The 20,653-nt window shown below is 34.5% G+C and overlaps 1 protein-coding gene across 1 annotated transcript in view; it reads right to left on the bottom strand.

The window, feature by feature from the left end:
* Window positions 1-4,620: 4,620 nt before the first annotated feature.
* Window positions 4,621-20,653, bottom strand: part of htr7c (5-hydroxytryptamine (serotonin) receptor 7c) — a 33,327-nt gene continuing 17,294 nt past the window's right edge. Inside the window, exon 2 of the mRNA XM_058776440.1 lies at window positions 4,621-7,765. Within this exon, the coding sequence (XP_058632423.1) occupies window positions 7,018-7,765 (748 nt within the window). The 3' untranslated portion in view covers window positions 4,621-7,017. The remainder of the gene's footprint in view (window positions 7,766-20,653) is intronic.

Below are 20,653 nucleotides of genomic sequence, written 5' to 3'. Positions count from 1 at the left end.
CAGCGCTGCTTTGTTTACAGCGGTAACCAAAGAAATGTTTGCAGATGTTTCATAAGCGCCACCTGCTGTCAGAGAGTGAATTTGCATTTTCATTCAGCCCGTCTGCTGTTTCTGTTTTGTGCAGATATGTTTTATGTAGTTAAGTTTCACAAAACAAAAGTCAGACCATTCTGTTTTTGCTTCAGATTTCTAAATTATACAATCTAATTTAGATTAAAAACTGCTCATGCTGAATGCATGCAGCATCTTTCTTTGGATCAAGATTAAAATACGTTAGTTTGTTTCTATGAAGAGATTTTTTTTTATTTGTATTATTCATTTCATTTAAAAAAACCATTTAGTTTTGTTATTTGTGACCCTGGAGCACAAAACCAGTCTTAAGTCGCTGGGGTATATTTGTAGCAAAAGCCAAAAATACATTATATGGGTCAAAATTATCGATTTTTCTTTTATGCCAAAAATCATTAGGATATTAAGTAAATATCATGTTCCATGAAGATTTTTTGTACATTTCTTTCTGTAAATGTATCAAAACGTAATTTTTGATTAGTAATATGCATTGCTAAGAACTTCATTTGGACAACTTTAAAGGTGATTTTCTCAATATTTTGATTTTTTTGCACCGTCAGATTCCAGATTTTCAAATAGTTGTATCTCAACCAAATATTGTCCAATCCTAACAAACCATACATCAATGGAAAGCTTATTTATTATCTTAATTTTGAAACATTGACACGTCCAGGGTCACATTTGAGATATTTTAGTTTCACAAAGAAATGTGCAACAATTTGTCCAAGCAACAATAAAAGGACACCTTTTCTTTTATTCTTCGTCTTAAATCGCATTTTGTTTAAAAAAAAAATATATATATATATATTGCATTGTGAGTTGAGTGAATTGTTAAATCCATAGGATACTTTAATAAACTCACTAATGCACTGTTTGGAAAATGTTCCTGTTTGAAAAATTGTCTTGTATTGAGGGACATACATTACTTCATAGTAAACATGCTATGTATAGTAAAATTTCACAAATAATGTGTCTGATATGCTGGTGCAATAACAGTGATTCAATCTGATGGTAATACTATGAAACTTCTATGGGGTCCAAGTATCTGAACAATTTCAAGTAAATTGTGTAAAAGTATTTATACTGATAATATCATGTTATAAAATTAATATCATCATATAAAATTATACCTTTATTTATATTATATATTACACTTTTTAAAAGAGCTCAACAAGGCTATTTATTTGATCAAAAATACAGTAAAGACTCTAATATTGTGAAATATTCTGGTTTCAATTGTATTATATTTTAAAATGTAATGCATTCCTGTGGTGGTAAAGCTGAATTTTCAGTTGCCATTATTCCTGTCTTCAGTGTCATATGATCCTTCAGAAACAATTCTAATATGGAAATGTGGAAATGTGATATTTTGTGTTGTTGTTTAGGTTCCTCTGATGAATAAAAAAATGACTAATTCCAAAATTTTGACAGTAGTGTACATATCTTATGCATATATGCTCTAATTTATTAAATTAGGAAAAATGCAAATTAGAAGCATTTTCACAGAGTTTAGGACCCCACATGAAATCCATTGTATTACCAGGATAGTTTTTTTCTAAATCACAGTCTGGTTGATTTCAATGAGGCACCAGCACTTACTAATACATTTCACATATTTCTTGAGATAAATGGGAGCTACAACATTTGGCAGGCACAAAAATAATCCATCCATTTGCCATCCAAGTCCTGGCACTACACAGATGATAGTGTTGTTGCAGTCTGAAAAAAAGGATTTTACCCACAGTCCCTTGTTCCTCCTCACAAACTATTCTCTTGATCCGCCGCAGCTGTACCGCAGCATCTAAACACCGGTCGACAGGTTCAAAACCATTTATTTCCAGGCGACTGCACATGGCTAATATAACCCTAAGTACCAGCACTTTACCTGATAATGGCATGTCTTAGGCTGCTGTACATCAATCATGTTTTGTCCTCCTCCATCTTCTGCTCAGTGTTGTTCTGTTCAGAGCTATTCAATTGTAGGGTACAACGGGGCTAAAGGCCCACCTTAAGAAAAAATGTGTTATTCACTGCGCCTAAAATGTATAATTGCAGAAAAGAAAATATACGTTGTATTGAACATTAATGGCGCAACAGATTTTGTGTGGAAATAAATCATTCAAGTTGTTTATTTTGTTTAAAAATCTTATAAATGTTCCCAGAATTCCCTGTGTTGCATTTCCAAATTTGTTTGAATCTGATGTTTTTTCTTTGAAATAACTATGTTTCTTAGTTTTTTCTTATCAGTTATGTTTATTAAGGTTGTATGTTACATCTAATGTTGTTAAATTAATGTTTATTGCATATTTCAGTTTAATTAGTCTCACCATGATGGTGTTTACGTGTTATTATTTAAAAGCTGCTTGTGATGGGCTTTGGTTCATTATGTGACTTTCTCGTCACTACCTGCATTTGGTGGTTATCAGTGTATTTCAAAGGTACAAAACAGATTTCAGTACTTTAATAGGTTGGTATATTAACATTATATCATATTAACTGTAAATTTAAGTTAAAACCGTAAACCTAAAATGTTGCTACCGTATTTTTTACGGTAGAATTCCGGCAACCACAGCTGCCGGTTTTTTACCGTAAATTTTACGCAATTTTTTTACAGTGTATGATATGATTCATATCATGTTTTTAAATATGATGGTTTCATTCTAAACATGGTGATTATCTCTAATATGGACACCCAACATAATATATGATATTTACCATCTGAATCTAACCACGTCATGTCAACAAAAGGAAAAGTCAGCGATCTATTAATTATCATGCTAATTACTGTGCGCCTTTAGGCCCAACTGCGGGGGCGCTTTTTACCCCAAAAACCATACTTTTACATATTCTTCGTTATTTAACAGCTGTTGCTTTAATTATCTTAAACAAAGCTGAAAATCATAAAGAAGACCTTTGTCTCAAAATATATACATTAATTTTAGCGATTCTCATTTGCTACTTAAATCTACAACATTTTAAAAAACATAAAATATTAGATCAAGTAAGCACAGAATCAACTTTGCCACCTCATATCGCGTCAAGGATCAGACAAATATACACGTGCATCTTGAAAAGCGAATGTTTTGGAAAGTGCTAAGCCATGTTTTTGTGCCGTCTAGTGGTTTAGATGAAAATAATATCGAAGGCGCCTTTTACCCCAGTGCACCTTTAGCCCCGTTGTACCCTTCGTCCTTGGTGCTGTATATAATACAGTATAACACTTTCACTGTATGCTGTATTTTATGATCTGCTGCATGAGCACTATGATCCTCTGTGTATTATTTGATTTTTTGTTTCACACTTGGTTCTTTTATGTTTGCCCTGAACACAAACCCATACGTCTCTTTTTCCATTGTAGTTTTTTGTCCTAATTACAGTGTGTTTACACCATTAGTGCAAGTATAAATAACAGGGAGTACAAGAGGTAACTAGTAGCTAGATAATGACTCCAGAGATGGATGCCCTGTAGTTTTAACACCAAACTTAAGGCATAAATAAGGCATACAGCGCTTGAATCTGCCACAAATGTTTAGCAAGAGTTATTCCAAATGCACGCTGCTTTCCGACTGTAATTTATTCAGAAACATGCAGCAATTAGATATGCATTATTCTGTAGTACGTGTGATTGAACATGGAAGAGCACTTCATTTCTTGGAATGCATTATGTTGAATTTCAATTCAGTAAATTTCTCTTCCCGTCATTTAACTTCTTGTGTGTTGTGGCCAATTCCAGATTCCAGCTAATGAACTGAAAGGAAGCCAATTGTTAGTTTCTTCAATTTGCAAACCGAACTCTGAAGTCAAATAAATTTGGGTCTGCATCAAAAGCTGTAGTGTGAAAGCACCCTTAAAAGAATAATTCGCCCAAAAATGCTAATTTGCTGAAAATTGACTTAACCTCAAGCCATCCCAGATGAGTTTGTTTTTATTGGTGAGCAAGTGATGGAATGCTAAACGTCGCCAAATCTGTTCTGATGAAGAAACAAACTAATTTACAACTTGGACGGTCTGAGGCCGAGTCAATTTTCAGCAAATTTTTTCCTTTAAAGTGTTTCCAATATGTGACCCTGGACGACAAAACCAGTCTTAAGTGTCAATTTTTCAAAATTGAGATTTATACATCATCTCAAAGCTGAATAAATAAGCTTTCCATTGATGTATGGTTTGTTATGATAGGACAACTATGTGAACTAATTACCACAATAACTATGTGGCTGAGATACAACTATGTGAAAATCTGTAATCTGAGGGTGCAAAAAAATCTAAATATTGAGAAAATCACCTTTAAAATTGTCCAAATGAAGTTCTTAGCAATGCATATTACTAATCAAAAATGAAGTTTTGATACATTTACGGTAAGAAATTTACAAAATATCTTCATGGAACATGATCTTTACTTAATATCCTAATGATTTTTGGCATAAAAGAAAAATCGATAATTTTGACCCGTACAATGTATTTTTGGCTATTGCTACAAATATACCCCAGCGACTTAAGACTGGTTTTGTGCTCCAGGGTCACATATGTAATCAATTTAGATTGTATTTTAAAATCACATTAGCAACTGACAGCCTTTGGTTTCTGGCAACCATGCACAAATGCATCTTTATGTATGCAAGGTATACAAAGTTTGTTAGATATCCAGTCATTCTTGTCATGTCTACCACAGATCAGTGCAACAGATCACGCACAACCCACTAGGAATCTGTCTGATCGGAATGAGAACTTCTTCATGAAATGTCAAAATTGTCAAATCTTTTTTCTAATTTATTTCATTTCTTAACTCTCTGCATTTTCCTTTTCGCTTTGACATCAACAATCTTGGCAAAACACTTAGTGTAGTCCTTGTGGGAAAAGGTAATACACAAAAATGCACAAGCAATTTCGACGTTTCTGGTGCGGGGTTAAAATCTGTGACAGAAAACACTTTGTAAGCTTCTCACAAAGATTTGGCAACATACATATAGAACTGTACATCAAGAACACTTCTCCTCCTGTGTGTAAACAACCACTTTGAGTTGCTCAGTCAATAATTTATCTGTTAGGAGTCATTAACACAAGATTTCACAAGAATTCAGTCCCCAGTCAATGTTTCTTACCGTGAGTTTCGTCATTCATGGTTGAGAGACACTTAAAGGCATTGAAAGTCTTTTTCAATTGCCACATCAGGTCAAAAAAGGGTACAAAATTGACAATGCCAAATCACGGCATATGCACAATGGCTCGCAGAGTCAGATGTTCCATCAAAGACAGCCGGCTCTTCCATGTTCTTAAAGGTCTTAAAATAGATGGACTGAGTCATCGGAAAAGCAAGGTGAGTGTCCTGTCTCTTGTTGTCTCAAGGCAGGGATTCATGCTCACGCACACACACGTTCCGATGGATTTCCGATATCAGTCAAGCCTCATAGTGACAACTGCCCGCAAGCCCTTATTTTTCCTCCTCTGGAGACTCGGTTTCCAGATATGTACAGAACATCTGCTTTAAGGTGGCTGCATACTTTCTCAGAACACTCACAGGTGGAGGGAAATCAACACGATCTCTGCTTAATGCAGACAAATGAACCAGTGACTGGCTAAACACGAAGTGTGAAGATTTAGACTTTTATTCCACCTTGCGGAATCTATTGTTATGATGAGAAAATTAACAGCTTTGAGACGATAACAGCCAGGACTGGAGCATCCCTATAATCACATCCCATCACTTTATGACAGCAAAAATGAGCTAATTGCTGTGCATTTATAGACGGAAATAGCACGTGTGTTGTTAATATATAGAACGATATTTTAGGATATCACTATTTTCAGTGCAAGCTGCAGAAACACCAAATGAACATAGGGTTGATAAAGGCCACATTTTACTATTTAAAGTGTCCCTTCAAAATTACAATATATAATTGATTCTCATTTGATTCTTGAGAGATGAGGCCAAAACATGAACAACGTTTTTCATTAGTTATGAAAACAGCCGATAGCCACTGTTCTTTATATAACGGTACTCTTTTAGTAAAAAGTATCAAATTCAATTATAACTCACTGTCCTAAAACCATAAATCAATGCTTGATGTAGATTCAAATATATACACAACTGTTCAAAAGTTTGGGGTTGGTAATTTTTCTAATGTTTTTGAAATGTTTTTGTCCTTTGCTCACCAAGGCTGTATTTATTTGGTGAAAAATACAGAAAAACTGTAATATTATTACAACTTAAAATAGCTGTTCTATATTTTAATATATTTAAAATTTTCTCTTTTTTTTCAATGATTGCAAAGCTGAATTTTCAGCAGCCATTATTCCAGTCTTGATTCAGTGTCGCAACTTTTATGATCAATGTAAAAAACAGCTTTTTGATATTTTTGTGGAAACTGTGGCATTTATTTTTTCAGTGTTCTTTGATGAATAAAAATTTCAAAAGAATATCTTTTTTTTAACAGTAAAGATTTTAGATTTTTAGACACATTCCAATTAAATGTGTCCTTGCTGAATAAAAATAGTAATTTCTTAAAAAAAAAAAAAAACATAAATAAATAACAGACCCCAAATTTTTTTGCAGTAGTGTATATACATAACATTAAAAGAAATAAAAAAATATCAGTAAATATAGCATTAATAAAATAAAGTCAAAGCCTTTACTCACATGTCTCAAAAATCAGCTGAATTTTTAGCCAAATATTGTAGAAGGTCAAATTTGCTCTGAAATCTGGTGTAATACAGTATACATGTACAAATAATGAAACAGCCACTGACCAAATATCTTAATGAAACTTAAATATGAGTGTTCTGAATAAGTATGAGGCTTTGGTTCTGTCTTTTGTTCAAACTGTCCCTACAAAAATCCCACAAGTTGATGTATCAATGCACATTGTTCGGCTTCAAAGTCTTCCTCGATTGAGAGTGATTCAGTCCTGTCTGAACTGTTTGTAAAACAAATCCAGGCCAAACCACATCCTTTTAAACCCTCAGTGCTTCATGCACACCTACAGCCGACAGCCGGCGGTTTATGTTCCGGTACCTACAGCGGAGCAGGTCTCTGTATGTGGAGCGCAGGTCCCGGTTGAAGAAAGCATAAATAAAGGGGTTCATTAGCGAGTTGGCATATCCAAACCACAGCAGCGTCCTCTCCAGCCAAATTGGTATGCAACTACACTTGACCCCACATATAAATGGTCTCGCTGTAGATAGAATGAAAAACGGCAGCCAACAAATGCCAAAAACCCCAACTATCACGCCCAGTGTCGTAGCTGCTTTCTGCTCTCGCTTAAAGATGGAGATATTCTGTCGCTCGCGGCTGAGAAAGCGTGAAAAAGCAGCGCACTCCTCGGCTACGCCAGGCGTGTGTTGGGGTTTTAGGCCTTGCATCCGGAGAGCCTCGCTGGCGACGGTCTCCAGGCGATCCCGACGGGAGAAGTCGGTAAAACGATGCTTGGCGCCGCTTTTTCTGGCGGCCTTGAAGATCTTGTAGTACATGAAGAGCATGACGATCATGGGGATGTAGAAGGCCACGGCGGTGGAGTAGATGGTGTAGCTGAAGTCCTGGCTGATTAGACAAACGCCAGCCGTGTTAACGTTCTTCGCCCAGCCACAGAACGGCGGCAGGGTGATGGAGGCGGACACGAGCCACACACCAAAGATCATCTTCGCCATCAGCTGGCCGTTTTGTCGAGCAGGGTAGGTCAAAGGGCGGGTGATGCCAAGATACCTGCAATCAAACAAACAGCTATAAGACATCATGATAAGATTTTGGAATACTAGCATTGCCAAATGAATTGCAAAATCATTGTCATCATTTTCCCACTGTAGTTATCTTTAACTAAAGCTATTATATTAACTGAAATAAAGCTGAAAGTCAAACAAATATTAGATTAAAATTTGCCTTGGCAACTAACTGAAATAAATACTAAAATTACTAACTGAAATACAACAAAAATTAAACCGAAATAAAACTGGAAAAAAAAAAAAATATTTAGAACTAAATATTTAGAAATATTATAAAATGAAACGGTAACACTTTACAATACGGGTGCACAAATATGCATTAAGTAATGCTTAACTAACGCACAGATAATCATGAGTTAATGTATAACTGAACCATTTATTAATCAGCAACTAATGAACATTCAATATGATTCAAAGATTAAGTAATCAATAAATTGTTATCAGTTGTCATAATGTATTAATTACCTAATAACTTATTTTATTAACTAATGAAGTAAATTCATATGTTAATTACCACATTGGGTCGAAGCCATGCCTTTAAACTTCCAGTTGTCTGCTTTAATTAATCATTAGCTAATGATTTGCAAAGGTATCATTATGTTATGACTTTACATATAACTGTGGTTATAGGTTATAGAATTAGTTAGTTAGTCATGTGCCTCAAAAAATAAAGTCACACCATAATGATACCCATGCAAATCATTAGCTAATGATTAATTAAAGCAGAAGTTGAAAGTTGTAATGGAAGTTGAAATGCATGCTTCAACCCATTGTGGTAATTAACATATGAATTTACACTATTAGTTAATATAGTATGTCATTAGGGAATTAATACTTTATGACACTAATAATTTATTGATTACTTAATCTGATTACTTTATTGATGACTTAATGTTCATTTGTTGCTGATGCTGTAATTGTTAATAAATGGTTTAGCTCTTCATGAGTTATGCATTAACTCATGATTATCTGTGCATTTGTTAAGCATGAATTGATGCATATTAGTGTCACCGTATTGTAAAGTGTTACCAATGAAACTAATATAACAAATGCACAAAACCAAATTACTAAACACAAAACTAAAAGTCAAATAAAAATAAAAGCTAATTCATAATATTAGCAATACTAGTAAATGAAGAAAACTAACACCGATCATTCCAAACTTGCATGTATGACATTTTTCAAAAGATGTTTAAACACCTTAAAATCACAGTCCGTTCGCTACATTCCAGTTCTTCTAAAATAATTCCATTTAAATGAATTCAGTGGTAATCTTTTTCTTCACCACAGCTCTCAAACCTCACTCTGTTTGCATGTATATTCAATATGGCACATCCTAACATGCCACACCAGGTTTGACTTCAAAGATGCCAAATTATATTGATTCATGTGAGTCTTGTCGCTGACTGTGATGCACCAAATTTAAATATGTGCATATTCAAATCATACCAATCAAATCTGACAGTCAGAGGAAAACATTTTTATTGACTAACAAGTTAAGAATTCATTTTCAACATCTCTTTTTGAGTTCCACAGTAAAAAAAAAAAAAAAAACCAAGTCCTGGTTTGGAACAACTTGAGGGTGAGTAAACAATGACAGAACTTTAAAAGTATTCTGAGTATTTTTTCGTATTCGTCATCCTTTCCTATCAAAATGCATGCTACGGATGCGAAAACACAGAAAATCGAACCTGAAAATTTCGGACTCAGTGTGCAATGGCCTTAACCTTTTTTTCTTAGTGTGAAGAACTAAAGAACCTTCTTCCATTATATAGAACCTTGTGTGCAATGGAACGGTTTCACGGATATTAAACAGAACCACAGATCCCAATAAAGAAGCATTACTTTTAAGAGTGTATGTCACCAAAGTGTAGAAATTACAAGTGCAACTTCATGTACTGCAGAGGCATGAACTCGCCTCAAGTTTGTTTTTCTACAATTCTGCTCAATAAGACAATAGGTGGTACTCTACAAGATGATTAAGAGGCAAATCAGAATGAAGCGAGACATTGAGCATTTTAAGGAAATTAAGTTCACATCAGGGGCACACTACAGCGCGATGAGAGAGTGGCACAAATTGCGTTTGTCTGAGCAGTTTTTGTCTGAACCAATCAGCACCCACTTGAGCCGAGTTGATGAGCAGAAACGGTGGATTTGTGAAAAATGCATGAACCAAAAAGAGATCAGTTATATTATTGCCACTTCTGCAACTGAGGAAATTGACCTTGATGCCACCATTGCATCTGTTGTGGTTAAAGAAGCACATTTAAAGAGAAGAAGATTACAGCTTTTGAAGGTTTGATGAAGGATTCTTATTGCCATGACCCCTGCCCCCAGGAGACACTTATGCAAGAACGTGCTTTCCATAAAGATCTAAATGTAATCTCTGTGCAGTTTCCTCTATCGCCGGGGTCGCACTGAACCCACAAAGCACAACAAAGCTGGTGAGTTCAGTATGGCACAGTTAGTGTAAGAACAGATATGATACTGGATATATCAAGTGATGAACATGCACATATATTCATTTAGCAGACCCTTTTAGTTAAAGTGACTTACAAATGGTAAACAAAAGTGACTTATAACTAAACATTAATCAGGCAAATAAAAAAGTATCATAATGCCAAATCGAGGTCACACTGACCTCACGGCGTAGACTCATCGAATATAATTTTTGTTATCTGCCACACTGATCAGATCTGTTGTGTTTCAGTTTCCTGCACCGCTTTTTTTAATCTACACCACAGCTGCTCACACACACTGTAAAATAATTTGTTACCCCGCTGACTTAAAATTTTTAGTTTAGTCAACTTGAAATTTTAAGTTACTCAATGTTAATTTAAGGGACAACTGGAATATTTTAGTTGAATTTACTAAAAATTTTAAGTCAGCAGGGTAACAAATTATTTTAAGTTGAAACAACTATTTTTTTTTTACAGTGCATAATCAAACATACCCAAGACAGATGTGGTGTGATTAATGAACAAATAACTCTTATGAACCGGATCTTTTTTAGTTTGCTATGTATGATTTTGATTCACCAAAAAAAAAAGAAAAAAAAAAAATGATTCATTAGACTCATTTGTTCCTGTGGAGTCCAATTCATGAACAGTTCATTTTAATCAATCAAGTGAAAATAAATCAAGTCTTTTCAGTGCAGTTAATGTAGTCTGATTCAGTGATAAATTACTTTTTCGAGTCCTTTTAATGAATCATTCAAAAAAGCCAGACTTACTGAATCATGCTTATGAATTCCTCACTAAATGAACTCACTGAATCAGAATGGTTTCTGAATCAGCATTATCACGTCCAGGAATGGAATAGTTAAATTTATTACACAGCTCTATGTTGGTCAGTTGCGGCATTCAGCTGTCAGATATACTCACCACTGTCCATGCCAATGCTATGTACAGTAATGGACTTTTTTTAGAGGAAGCTTTAAATGATATGATCATTTCAGCTTACACCCATATTTCACGTGTGCATTTTTTGGCGAGTTCAAAAAGAAAAAGAAAAAAAGCCTGACTTTTTAACATTATTTTTAGCATTTGATTGTGCAGAAAATCTAAATAATGTAATACATTTCACTAAAGAAAACTAACCTCTTTGTTTCCCATGTAGTCTCCGTTTTACCATTTTATGTGCATTTTGCAACAAATACGTGAACACCTTCCAGACCTAGACACAGATTTAATTGACACTGTATGAGTGCTAAAGTCCAGTAGCTATCTTTGACATTTTGCCCTTTATGATATACGATGTGTTTGACATCACTCTTCACAACACAAGTACTGTTGGTTTGACAGAGTAAAGATGACGTAGGTTATACATGTACAACATTAGCCAGGTTTCATCCAAAACTGCAAATTAAACTTACGAGCAAATTTGAAATATCGCATAAAGCATGAGAATAAGCATCGTTTCTTTCCGAGTCAAAGAGAACAAAATCGTCACTTCCTGATAAACTGGCACTAAATATCACTAAGAAAAGAAGGAGAAGCCACTGAATATAATAGTTTTCATATTAAATGATTTGTGCCTCAGAGCAAGCAGACGAAACACAATAAATGCGGTCATTGCTTTTGGATCCATGCCTGCTGTTTGGGAATGCAGTTGTGTCAGACAGTTCTGGGAGGCAATTATTCAGAAATACTTTCACGACAGATTTTGCTCAGGCATTTAAGAATGACCATAGCAACTTTTCAGATGCTGTGCAACAAGATCAGTCCGCTGGTTAGTCGGGATTTACCCCGTCTCATAGCGCAAAGTCACATGCGTTTGGAGGAATTTATTCTGCTGATGTGTTTCCATCTCCCATTATTCGCATTAACCGCTTTTCGCACAAGTCAAAAACCATCTCAAGTGAGCATAAAAACTTTTTTTGCCATTTCCATCACTCGTTTCTGATGCGATACTTCAAAATGCACATAAAAACAGGGTGATGGAAACATAGCTATTGAAATACAATTCCTGAAGCGTTATATCCAGCCCCATAAGCTGCATAAAGTAAATGATTCCAACTTCCCTTTAAGTGGCTTAGCAGTCAAACACCCATTGGTTTATGACTCTCAGGGCACTGTAGAGGTCCTCGGGTCATGTAAATAACATAGCCATTATTTATGTAATAACACTGAGGGCACAAGGCTAGAATAATTTTAATCATAATTCTAGGTTATATGGAAAATGCAGTCTGACCTTTTCATGTAATCCTTTGAACAACATGTACAATTTTCCACATCAAAATTAAAAAAAAAAGGCTTGTCAGAGACCTATAAGGTCCACTGAAGGTGCAAATATAAGGCTAGAAGAGGTTCATGATATGGATCTCATGTGAATTAAAAACATTTGTTAACTGTGCCATTGATTTCTTTAGGTGCAAAAAATAGCTCACCCTAAAATGAAAATTTGCTGAAAAAAAAATTCACACTCAGGCTATCCAAGATATAGATGGGTTGTTTCTTCATTAGAACAGATTTGGAGAAATTTAGCATTAAATCACTTGTTGACCAATGAATCCTCAGCAGTGAATGGGTCACCAACATATTTGTTGCTAAATGATTTGGACTGTGTTGAACTCATATTTCACCTGCAAGCAAAGGTCTAAGTTTAAAATGCGTTAATGATGAATTTGTTTCACTTCACAAGATGTTAATTGATGGACTGGAGTGGTGTGGATTACTTATGATGTTTTTATCAGCTGTTTGGACTCTCATTCTGACGGCACCCATTCACTGCAGAGGATCCATTGGCGAACAAGTGATTTAATGCTAAATTTCTCAGAATCTGTTCCAATGAAGAAGCAAACTCACATACATCTTGGATTGCCTGTGGATAAGTACGCTTTACACTATGTGCTCTTTATGTTTTATGCATGTTTATTGCTTAACTATTCCTTTAATGTGGTAAAAAGCTTAGTGCACCGTTGGCAGTTTTTGGCAGCGGTGTTATTTCTTCTAACATGACATTCACCTGACATTTTTTCATGCAAAAAAAAAAGAATCTGAACTCATCCACTTAGCATCAAACCTTTTTCTGCTTCCATTGTTTTAAATTGCATCCATGACTTTTCAAAAGCATCTACTGTAAATGTCAGTTTGATATAGTTACTGTGGGAGCCACTAGTTAAAGTATGCTAAAAATAGTCATGATGTTTTTTTTCATGTTGTGTCATCATTGTATATTTCAGATGTTGATGAATGTCTAGTGAAGAGTGAGAGAGCTTCTAGAAAAATCCTGGCTCTTTTCTTTCTGTCTTTAGCTCTATTACTCTGAAGTCTTGGGGCCTATCGTGTGGTCCTGGATATACAGTAAGACAGGGTTAATGGAGAGGATGTTTCACTTCCACCATACTGCAGGAGTGCGGAGAAGTGATCTCTATGTTTTCTTAATCTTTTTAGGGGCCTTTTTTAAAAGCACCATTCATCTTTTTGTGTCTGGGAAAACAGACGGTGAAATATTCAAAATATGAAAGTTAAGTACTGCTTTTAGACAACCCAAACTCAATGTCCAAAAAAAAAGAACATCTCCTTCACAGCTCTTTAAAAGCACTTGGAAATGTGCTGTCATACATAACATACTGAGGACCCCAAAATAATTGTTAAAAATATTAAGTTTTGATTCCTCTCTTTTCAATTCCAGGCCATATTTCACCGATAGATAGATAGATAGATAGATAGATAGATAGATAGATAGATAGATAGATAGATAGATAGATAGATAGATAGATAGATAGATAGATAGATAGATAGATAGATAGATAGATAGATAGATAGATAGACAGACAGACACACACACACATATATAAAATATATATACAGTATATATATATTATTATTTTTTTTTTCCTCCATGTATATCTTAAGGGAGATAAAGCCTATACAGTATTTTAGGACCATTAATATAATTTGCATTCTGACATTATTTTACATATACTGTATGAAAATTAAGCACATTTCCCTTGCAAATAAGCATTATCATAATCCATTTTGACATATTACTTTCGAGTTGTTGTTGTTTTTTATATAATTCCAATTATCCTCAACACAAAAAAAATAAAAATGTGTAAATCTACACCAACATGTTTCAGTGAATGTTCTTTGATATTTGTAATACAATAATACAATATTTTTTGTGGCATGAAAAACTGTCATATGAATAATCATATTATTTGAAAGTAATCCTGTTACATTTATCAAGCCATTTGCCATTTCTCTTGATTTTCTTATAATATTAAGCCATGCAGTTTATTGTAAAGTCTCCCTTTGAGAGAGAAAGGGTAAAGTCCAAGCTAAAGTGGTTGAGAGACTGGGTTAATGGAGGACGAGACATAGCAGAGAAACGCACACAGGTCTGTCTCTGAATGAACTGATGAAGAGTGACATACAGAGGACAAAAAACAATCAAGCAAAGGCATTTAGAGCAGCCACTGCTCCTTCATCTTCCTCCTCCTCTCTTCTTTACACTGACTCTCCATCAAAACACCAGTATCTTCACCATCTTTCTCTCCTTTTCTCTCCACTCCTTCCAACAACTTTAACCTCACCGTTGATCACTTCTGACATTCTCTTTGTCTAGTCATAGAGGCCGATTTTTTAGCATGTTTTTTGTGTTTTTCTTGTTCAAATTAATGTGACTTGTTATGTGTTATGTTTGTTGTGTATTGCTGTAACGTATGTACTGTGCACATGCATGATGCATTTTGTGCCAAATACACAGTGACTGCACTTATGTAATTCACTCTTATGTAACTCATACAGTATATTGCAGCTAAAAATATCCGCACTGCATAATGGAGAAATGCATTCACTTCAAAAAAATAAAAAATAAAAAAAACCTAAAGGATAGAGGATCTCTGCTTTTGCTTACGTACATATATATTCCACTATGGGAAGTGAGAATTGTCCAATTTAACAGCTCGTTTTTGACATCTGAGTCTGCAGCCGCCTACTCCCGTCTACATTCAAGACCAGTCATTTGGCATCTTAAATGAGCCTAAAAGCCAAGGACTGCAGAGGCTTGATGGAAGACGGCACCACGGCTCGTTACAGCGATGTTTTCCTCTCTCTCTCTCTCTCTCTCTCTCTATAAATTCATCATCTCGCTGTACAACATTGCTAAAGTATTTTATGACATTTGTATTCTTTCTGTTTATCTCTGTCTTTCTTCCTCATTCTTTTGCTGTGTATTTTTCAATAATTTATATCCAAATCCAAGCTTTAGTGCTATGTTTGGTTTCTGTCCGGGCTACAGCTAGTATTTTTTTTTAGGTCAGGGACAAAACCTGTGGCTATTTTCAGATTAGAAATAAAGCGGACAATATTTATCTGAATACAAGTAGATTCTTTCCATGTGAGCCCGATGTCTCCACTTTAGTTGTGACTTTAGTTCAGGTGTGAAAAATGTGTTTTAAATTGTGATAACAATTTCTTTATTTTTTATTTTTTCAACTTTTGATTGCAGACTTGACAAATTTGAGAGTTTGTAGGTTCATTGAGGTTTGTAAAGTGTCATTCGTGATTTAACAGGATTAAAAGAAGATTTACTTCCGTTTTGTCCCCCCGCTGTCTAAGAGAAACAGATGAAAAGAGATCTCTGATTTTGACAGCATCCTTAAGGGAAGCTGTTGCTGTTTTTTGTAATGGACACAGTTGGCAAACACTGCCAGATTCAATTACTGCTTGTACACAATTACACTCCGTTAACTGACTTCATATTTGTCTCTCACTGCACATGTACATAACCTTGGGCTTAAAAGCAATGGAGCTGCAATTTTGGAGGAGATCTAAGCATTTGTGATGGACTTTGTTTCTTACAGAACATTCATCAGCTGAATAAAAGAGATGTCGTCGTATTGTATGACAACTGCGTAAAGTGACTTTTAAACCTTTTAGCGGGGACGACCCGGGTTTGAACTCATCAAGAGATTGACCCTTTTCACAAAGCCTGACATTTTAAAGAGACTAACTGAGTGGAGTGAAGCTGCATTTAAGCGATAGGATACATTAGAGGCTTCATATGTTAAGTGAACTCAGGCATCCATTGGATGCACGGCATTCTTTGGAGAAGAGCACAATTCCAAACTCAGTCTCTCTATAAAACGGCTCTTACGGAGTTGGCTAAAACGACAAGCCTGTTTTTAAAGGAATAATTCAGGTTCAATACAAGTTTAGCCGTATCGACAGCAACAGCTGCCTGCTGTCGATTACAGAGAAAATAGTTTAAATTCTCCTCTCGGTCTATGCTCTTTGTGAGCTTGATTTTGTTGTTGTCGTGAAAGGAATTTAGTTCTTTCATACAGTATTGTCTGAACTTTAAAAATCTTCCTCATCGGGTTACGCTACAGTTCAAGGCAGATTAACTTTTTCATTAACTATTACGTTTGTTATTGTATCCAAATCGACTTAAATTGTATAAATTTGATCAGTTATGCATTACTGATGGAATTCATGTGGGTGTTTTTTTTTCTCTGTCACATTATTGACAGGAAAAAGCCAAGAAAACATACACCCTTTGAACACTAAAAATGTATTTTAATTATTTATTAAATTATAAAATTAATTAAATTTCATTGCATTATTGATGTATACACACACACACACACACACACACACACACATACATATATATATATATATATATATATATATGTTGATATATATATATATAAATGATGGAATTTTAAATTGCAGCTTACATTGCATTTATGTCTTCTCTGGGAATCAAACTCATGGCCTTGGTTTATTTTCCTTGACAGGAAAAAAATATAACTCGCCCTAAAGACTTGCATTGTACATGCATTTTTGCAAACTGTGAGTTTTGGCTGTTTTTAAAAAAAAAAAAACTGATAGATGAATTAAAATCAGTCGTTTTGGATAAAAGTGTCTGCTTAATGAACAAATGCAAATGTACTGACGGCTACAGATTCTGCAAACACAGCTCAAGATGTATTGAACCCTGAATATTCCATTAAAACACACAACTTAGAAGGAAGAATATGTCATTTTAACATCTACACTTTCACATAAAGTCTGATAGTTCATTGCCAAATTTGTTCTTTTGTGACAGTAGCTAAAAAAACACATCTTGGCGGCCCTTGGGGGAAAGTCATGAAAACAAAAATCGCATGAAAAAAATCAGCACTCCAGTGCCGTCTGCAGCTATATTTATACAGCTCTGTTTTGATTTATTATTGACTTCACAACCCCCCATTTAATTCTGCAATGCAGATTTAGGGGTAATTGCTCTCTAAATATGTCAGATGACACATGCCCTACTGAGTTTATTAGCGACAAACACCAATAGCTCCTCATTTATTAAGATAATTAATTGAACAAATTTCCTTAGTGCTGCTAATATGCACACAAGCAGCAGCTGTCATCCTAAATGCTGAGTGCCATGCCAGACAGACAGAGAATGAACGCATAATACATCTGTATTAGAAAATAGCACGCTTTAATACACCAGTCCGAGCTTTAGATCACATCAAAACATGATACATCGATGATATTATGGATGCACCGTGCCTCAAAATATATTTAGACACTTAAGCTATGCTCAAAAACAAATTAAGATATGCTCAAAAACAAATTAAATGGTCCCACTTTATATTAGGTGGCCTTAACTACTGTGTACTTACATTTAAATTAATAATTTGGTACAATGCACTTATTGTGTACATACATGTTTTTACATTATACTTATATTTTTAAAAATACCTATATGTAGTTACATCTGTAATTAATTTATAATTACACTGTTGAGCCATCCCTTACACCTTAACCCACCCTTAAACCTACCCATACCACCAAACCTGTCCCTAACCTTACCCGTATCCCACCTCAATAGCAGCAATAGTGTTTTGCAATACAATATGAACACAATAAGTACATTGTACTTATTTTTTGATGTAAGTACATAGTAGTTAAGGCCACCTAATATAAAGTGTGACCAATTAAATTTTGTCTGTAATAAATTGCATTATATAACAAAACATAAAACCAAGTGGCATCAGCAAATAATGATTTGTTTGCTTGAAAAGTGTGCTTAAAGTGTGATTGTTTTTAATTATATAATGCCATTCATGCATTTTTAAGTGAGGTGTGTGTCCAAATACTTCTTGAAACAAGTGTATCATAGGATCATTAATTAAATCATTTACTAATATATTGTTCACTCAATGCAATTACTTGGTCTGTGTTTTACCTTTCCCCAGGGATTGTTGGTTAATTAAGCATAATCTTTTTTTAGCGTAAATTTTTTTTAATATTTAATAATTCCCTTCTGCTGTTATTAATATCTCTATCAAGATACTCTGCATACTGTTCTGGCAATTCAGTGATAAGTCCCACAACACACAGGCTGTTTAAATACACTGAATTATCATAATTTGGAATAGAAATGGTTGAACAAACATTTAGACAATTAGATGTCTTTGAAACATGCAGAGTATGACTAAACAAACAGTTAAACTGATAGTGAAAGAATGCAAAAGCTAAACTTGAAGATTTGTACATACTGCTTTCCTGAGTGAGTGACTAAACTAAACTGACTAAACATGGTTTTTCAAAGAGTTTCGGTTTATTTGCAGTGTTAGAGGAACAATTCAGTTCAACAACCTTGAGGTCTTTGTTAAGGCAGCAGGTTAAAATTGAATTGTGTCAATAAAAGATACACCCACATACACATGAGAAAAATGCATCAGAGAGGGACAATGCTTCATAGATATTTCCCTCCCTGAAATATAAAAATGACTGTGAATTGACAGACATGATTGCTGTTCAGCTTTGGCCGTGTTTAGGGCCCTTAGAGCTAGTAGAGCTCTGAGAGGTTGATCACAAATGTTAAACTGTAAAAACAACAACAACAAAAAAAAGTGTTAAACAAGTGTTAAAAAAGCAAGCGCTGAACTGAAACAAGAGGCCTGAACATACCACAGAGGATACTGTTTTTGTTTTTGTTTTTTTGGTCTAAATTGTACCGTATGTGTGTAAAACAAGAGTCCAAAAAGACTCAATAAATAAATGTAAATATATTTTGGGGTCAGTAAGATTTTGAAAAGAAGATTCTTATGATCACCAATACTGCATTTATTTGATCAAAGTAAAAACTGTAATATTGTAAAATATTATTACAATTTAAAACAGCTGTTGTCTATTTTAATATATTTGAACATGTAATGTATTCCTGTGATGGCAAAGATGAATTTTCAGCATCATTACTCCAGTCTTCAGTGTCACATGATCCTTCACAAATCATTCTAATATGCTGATTTGGTGCTCAAGATTAATTTCTTATTATCCATGTTGAAAACAGTTGTGCTGCTTGATATTTTCTGTAATATTTTTATAAAGTTCAAAGGGACAGCATTTGTTTGAAATAGAAATCTAATCTTTATTGTCACGTAATGCATCTATTTAATGCATTAATGCATAAATATTAATTCTTTAATAAATAAATAAATAAAAATCTTACTGAATCCAAACAATTGAACTGTAGTATTAACATGAAGAACACATATTTAGCATTCAAGATTCTGCAGGTATATAGAGGGTGCGACAGTGCAAACTATTTTAGACTCGACAGGAAACCCACGGCCTCTTTGTGAGCAAACGCGAAGAGGGTGTTTACATAGACATTGTAAAATCAAGCATTAAAACCAGCCCATTTATTTCTGAAAGTCAGATAGAGGGTGGAAAAAAAGCCTTAACTAACATTATAAGTGGGCCTCAGGGAACACAATAAAAATGATAAAGAGTATCTGATGAGTATCTGACATTTTAAAATCTTAAAACTAAATACTTTGTTATTGTAACTGCTTAGATGAAAGCGCTTGATGGTGGCCTGTCAACTACATATGTGACCCTGGAGCACAAAACCAGTCTTAAGTCGCTGGGGTATATTTGTAGCAATAGCCAAAAATACATTGCATGAGTCAAAATTATCAATTTTTCTTTTATGCCAAAAATCATTGGGATATTAAATAAAGATCATGTTCCATGAAGATATTTTGTAAATTTATTACCGTAAATGTATCAAAACTTAATTTTTGATTAGTAATATGCATTGCTAAGAACTTCATTTGGACAACTTTAAAGGTGATTTTCTCAATATTTTGATTTTTTTTACACCCTCAGATTCCAGATTTTCAAATAGCTGTATCTCGGCCAAATATTGTCTGATCCTAACAAACATATGAGACTCACATGGTCATGCAAAGCTTTATGTCACACACACAAAAAAACTGCCCTGGGAGCCACTACTGAAAGACGTGCTTCCCATCAGAAAGTCTGTCTTTGTTTGCTTTCACTTTGCAGATGGCACGTGTTGCTGGATCCTAAAATACTAGTTAAGTAACCATAGTGCAAGTATCTAATAG

This window comes from Onychostoma macrolepis, chromosome 05 (assembly GCF_012432095.1).
Source record: "Onychostoma macrolepis isolate SWU-2019 chromosome 05, ASM1243209v1, whole genome shotgun sequence".
Classification (NCBI taxonomy): Eukaryota; Metazoa; Chordata; class Actinopteri; order Cypriniformes; family Cyprinidae; genus Onychostoma; species Onychostoma macrolepis.
Note: the sequence above shows the minus strand (reverse complement) of the source record. Positions and strands in the feature narration are given on the sequence as shown.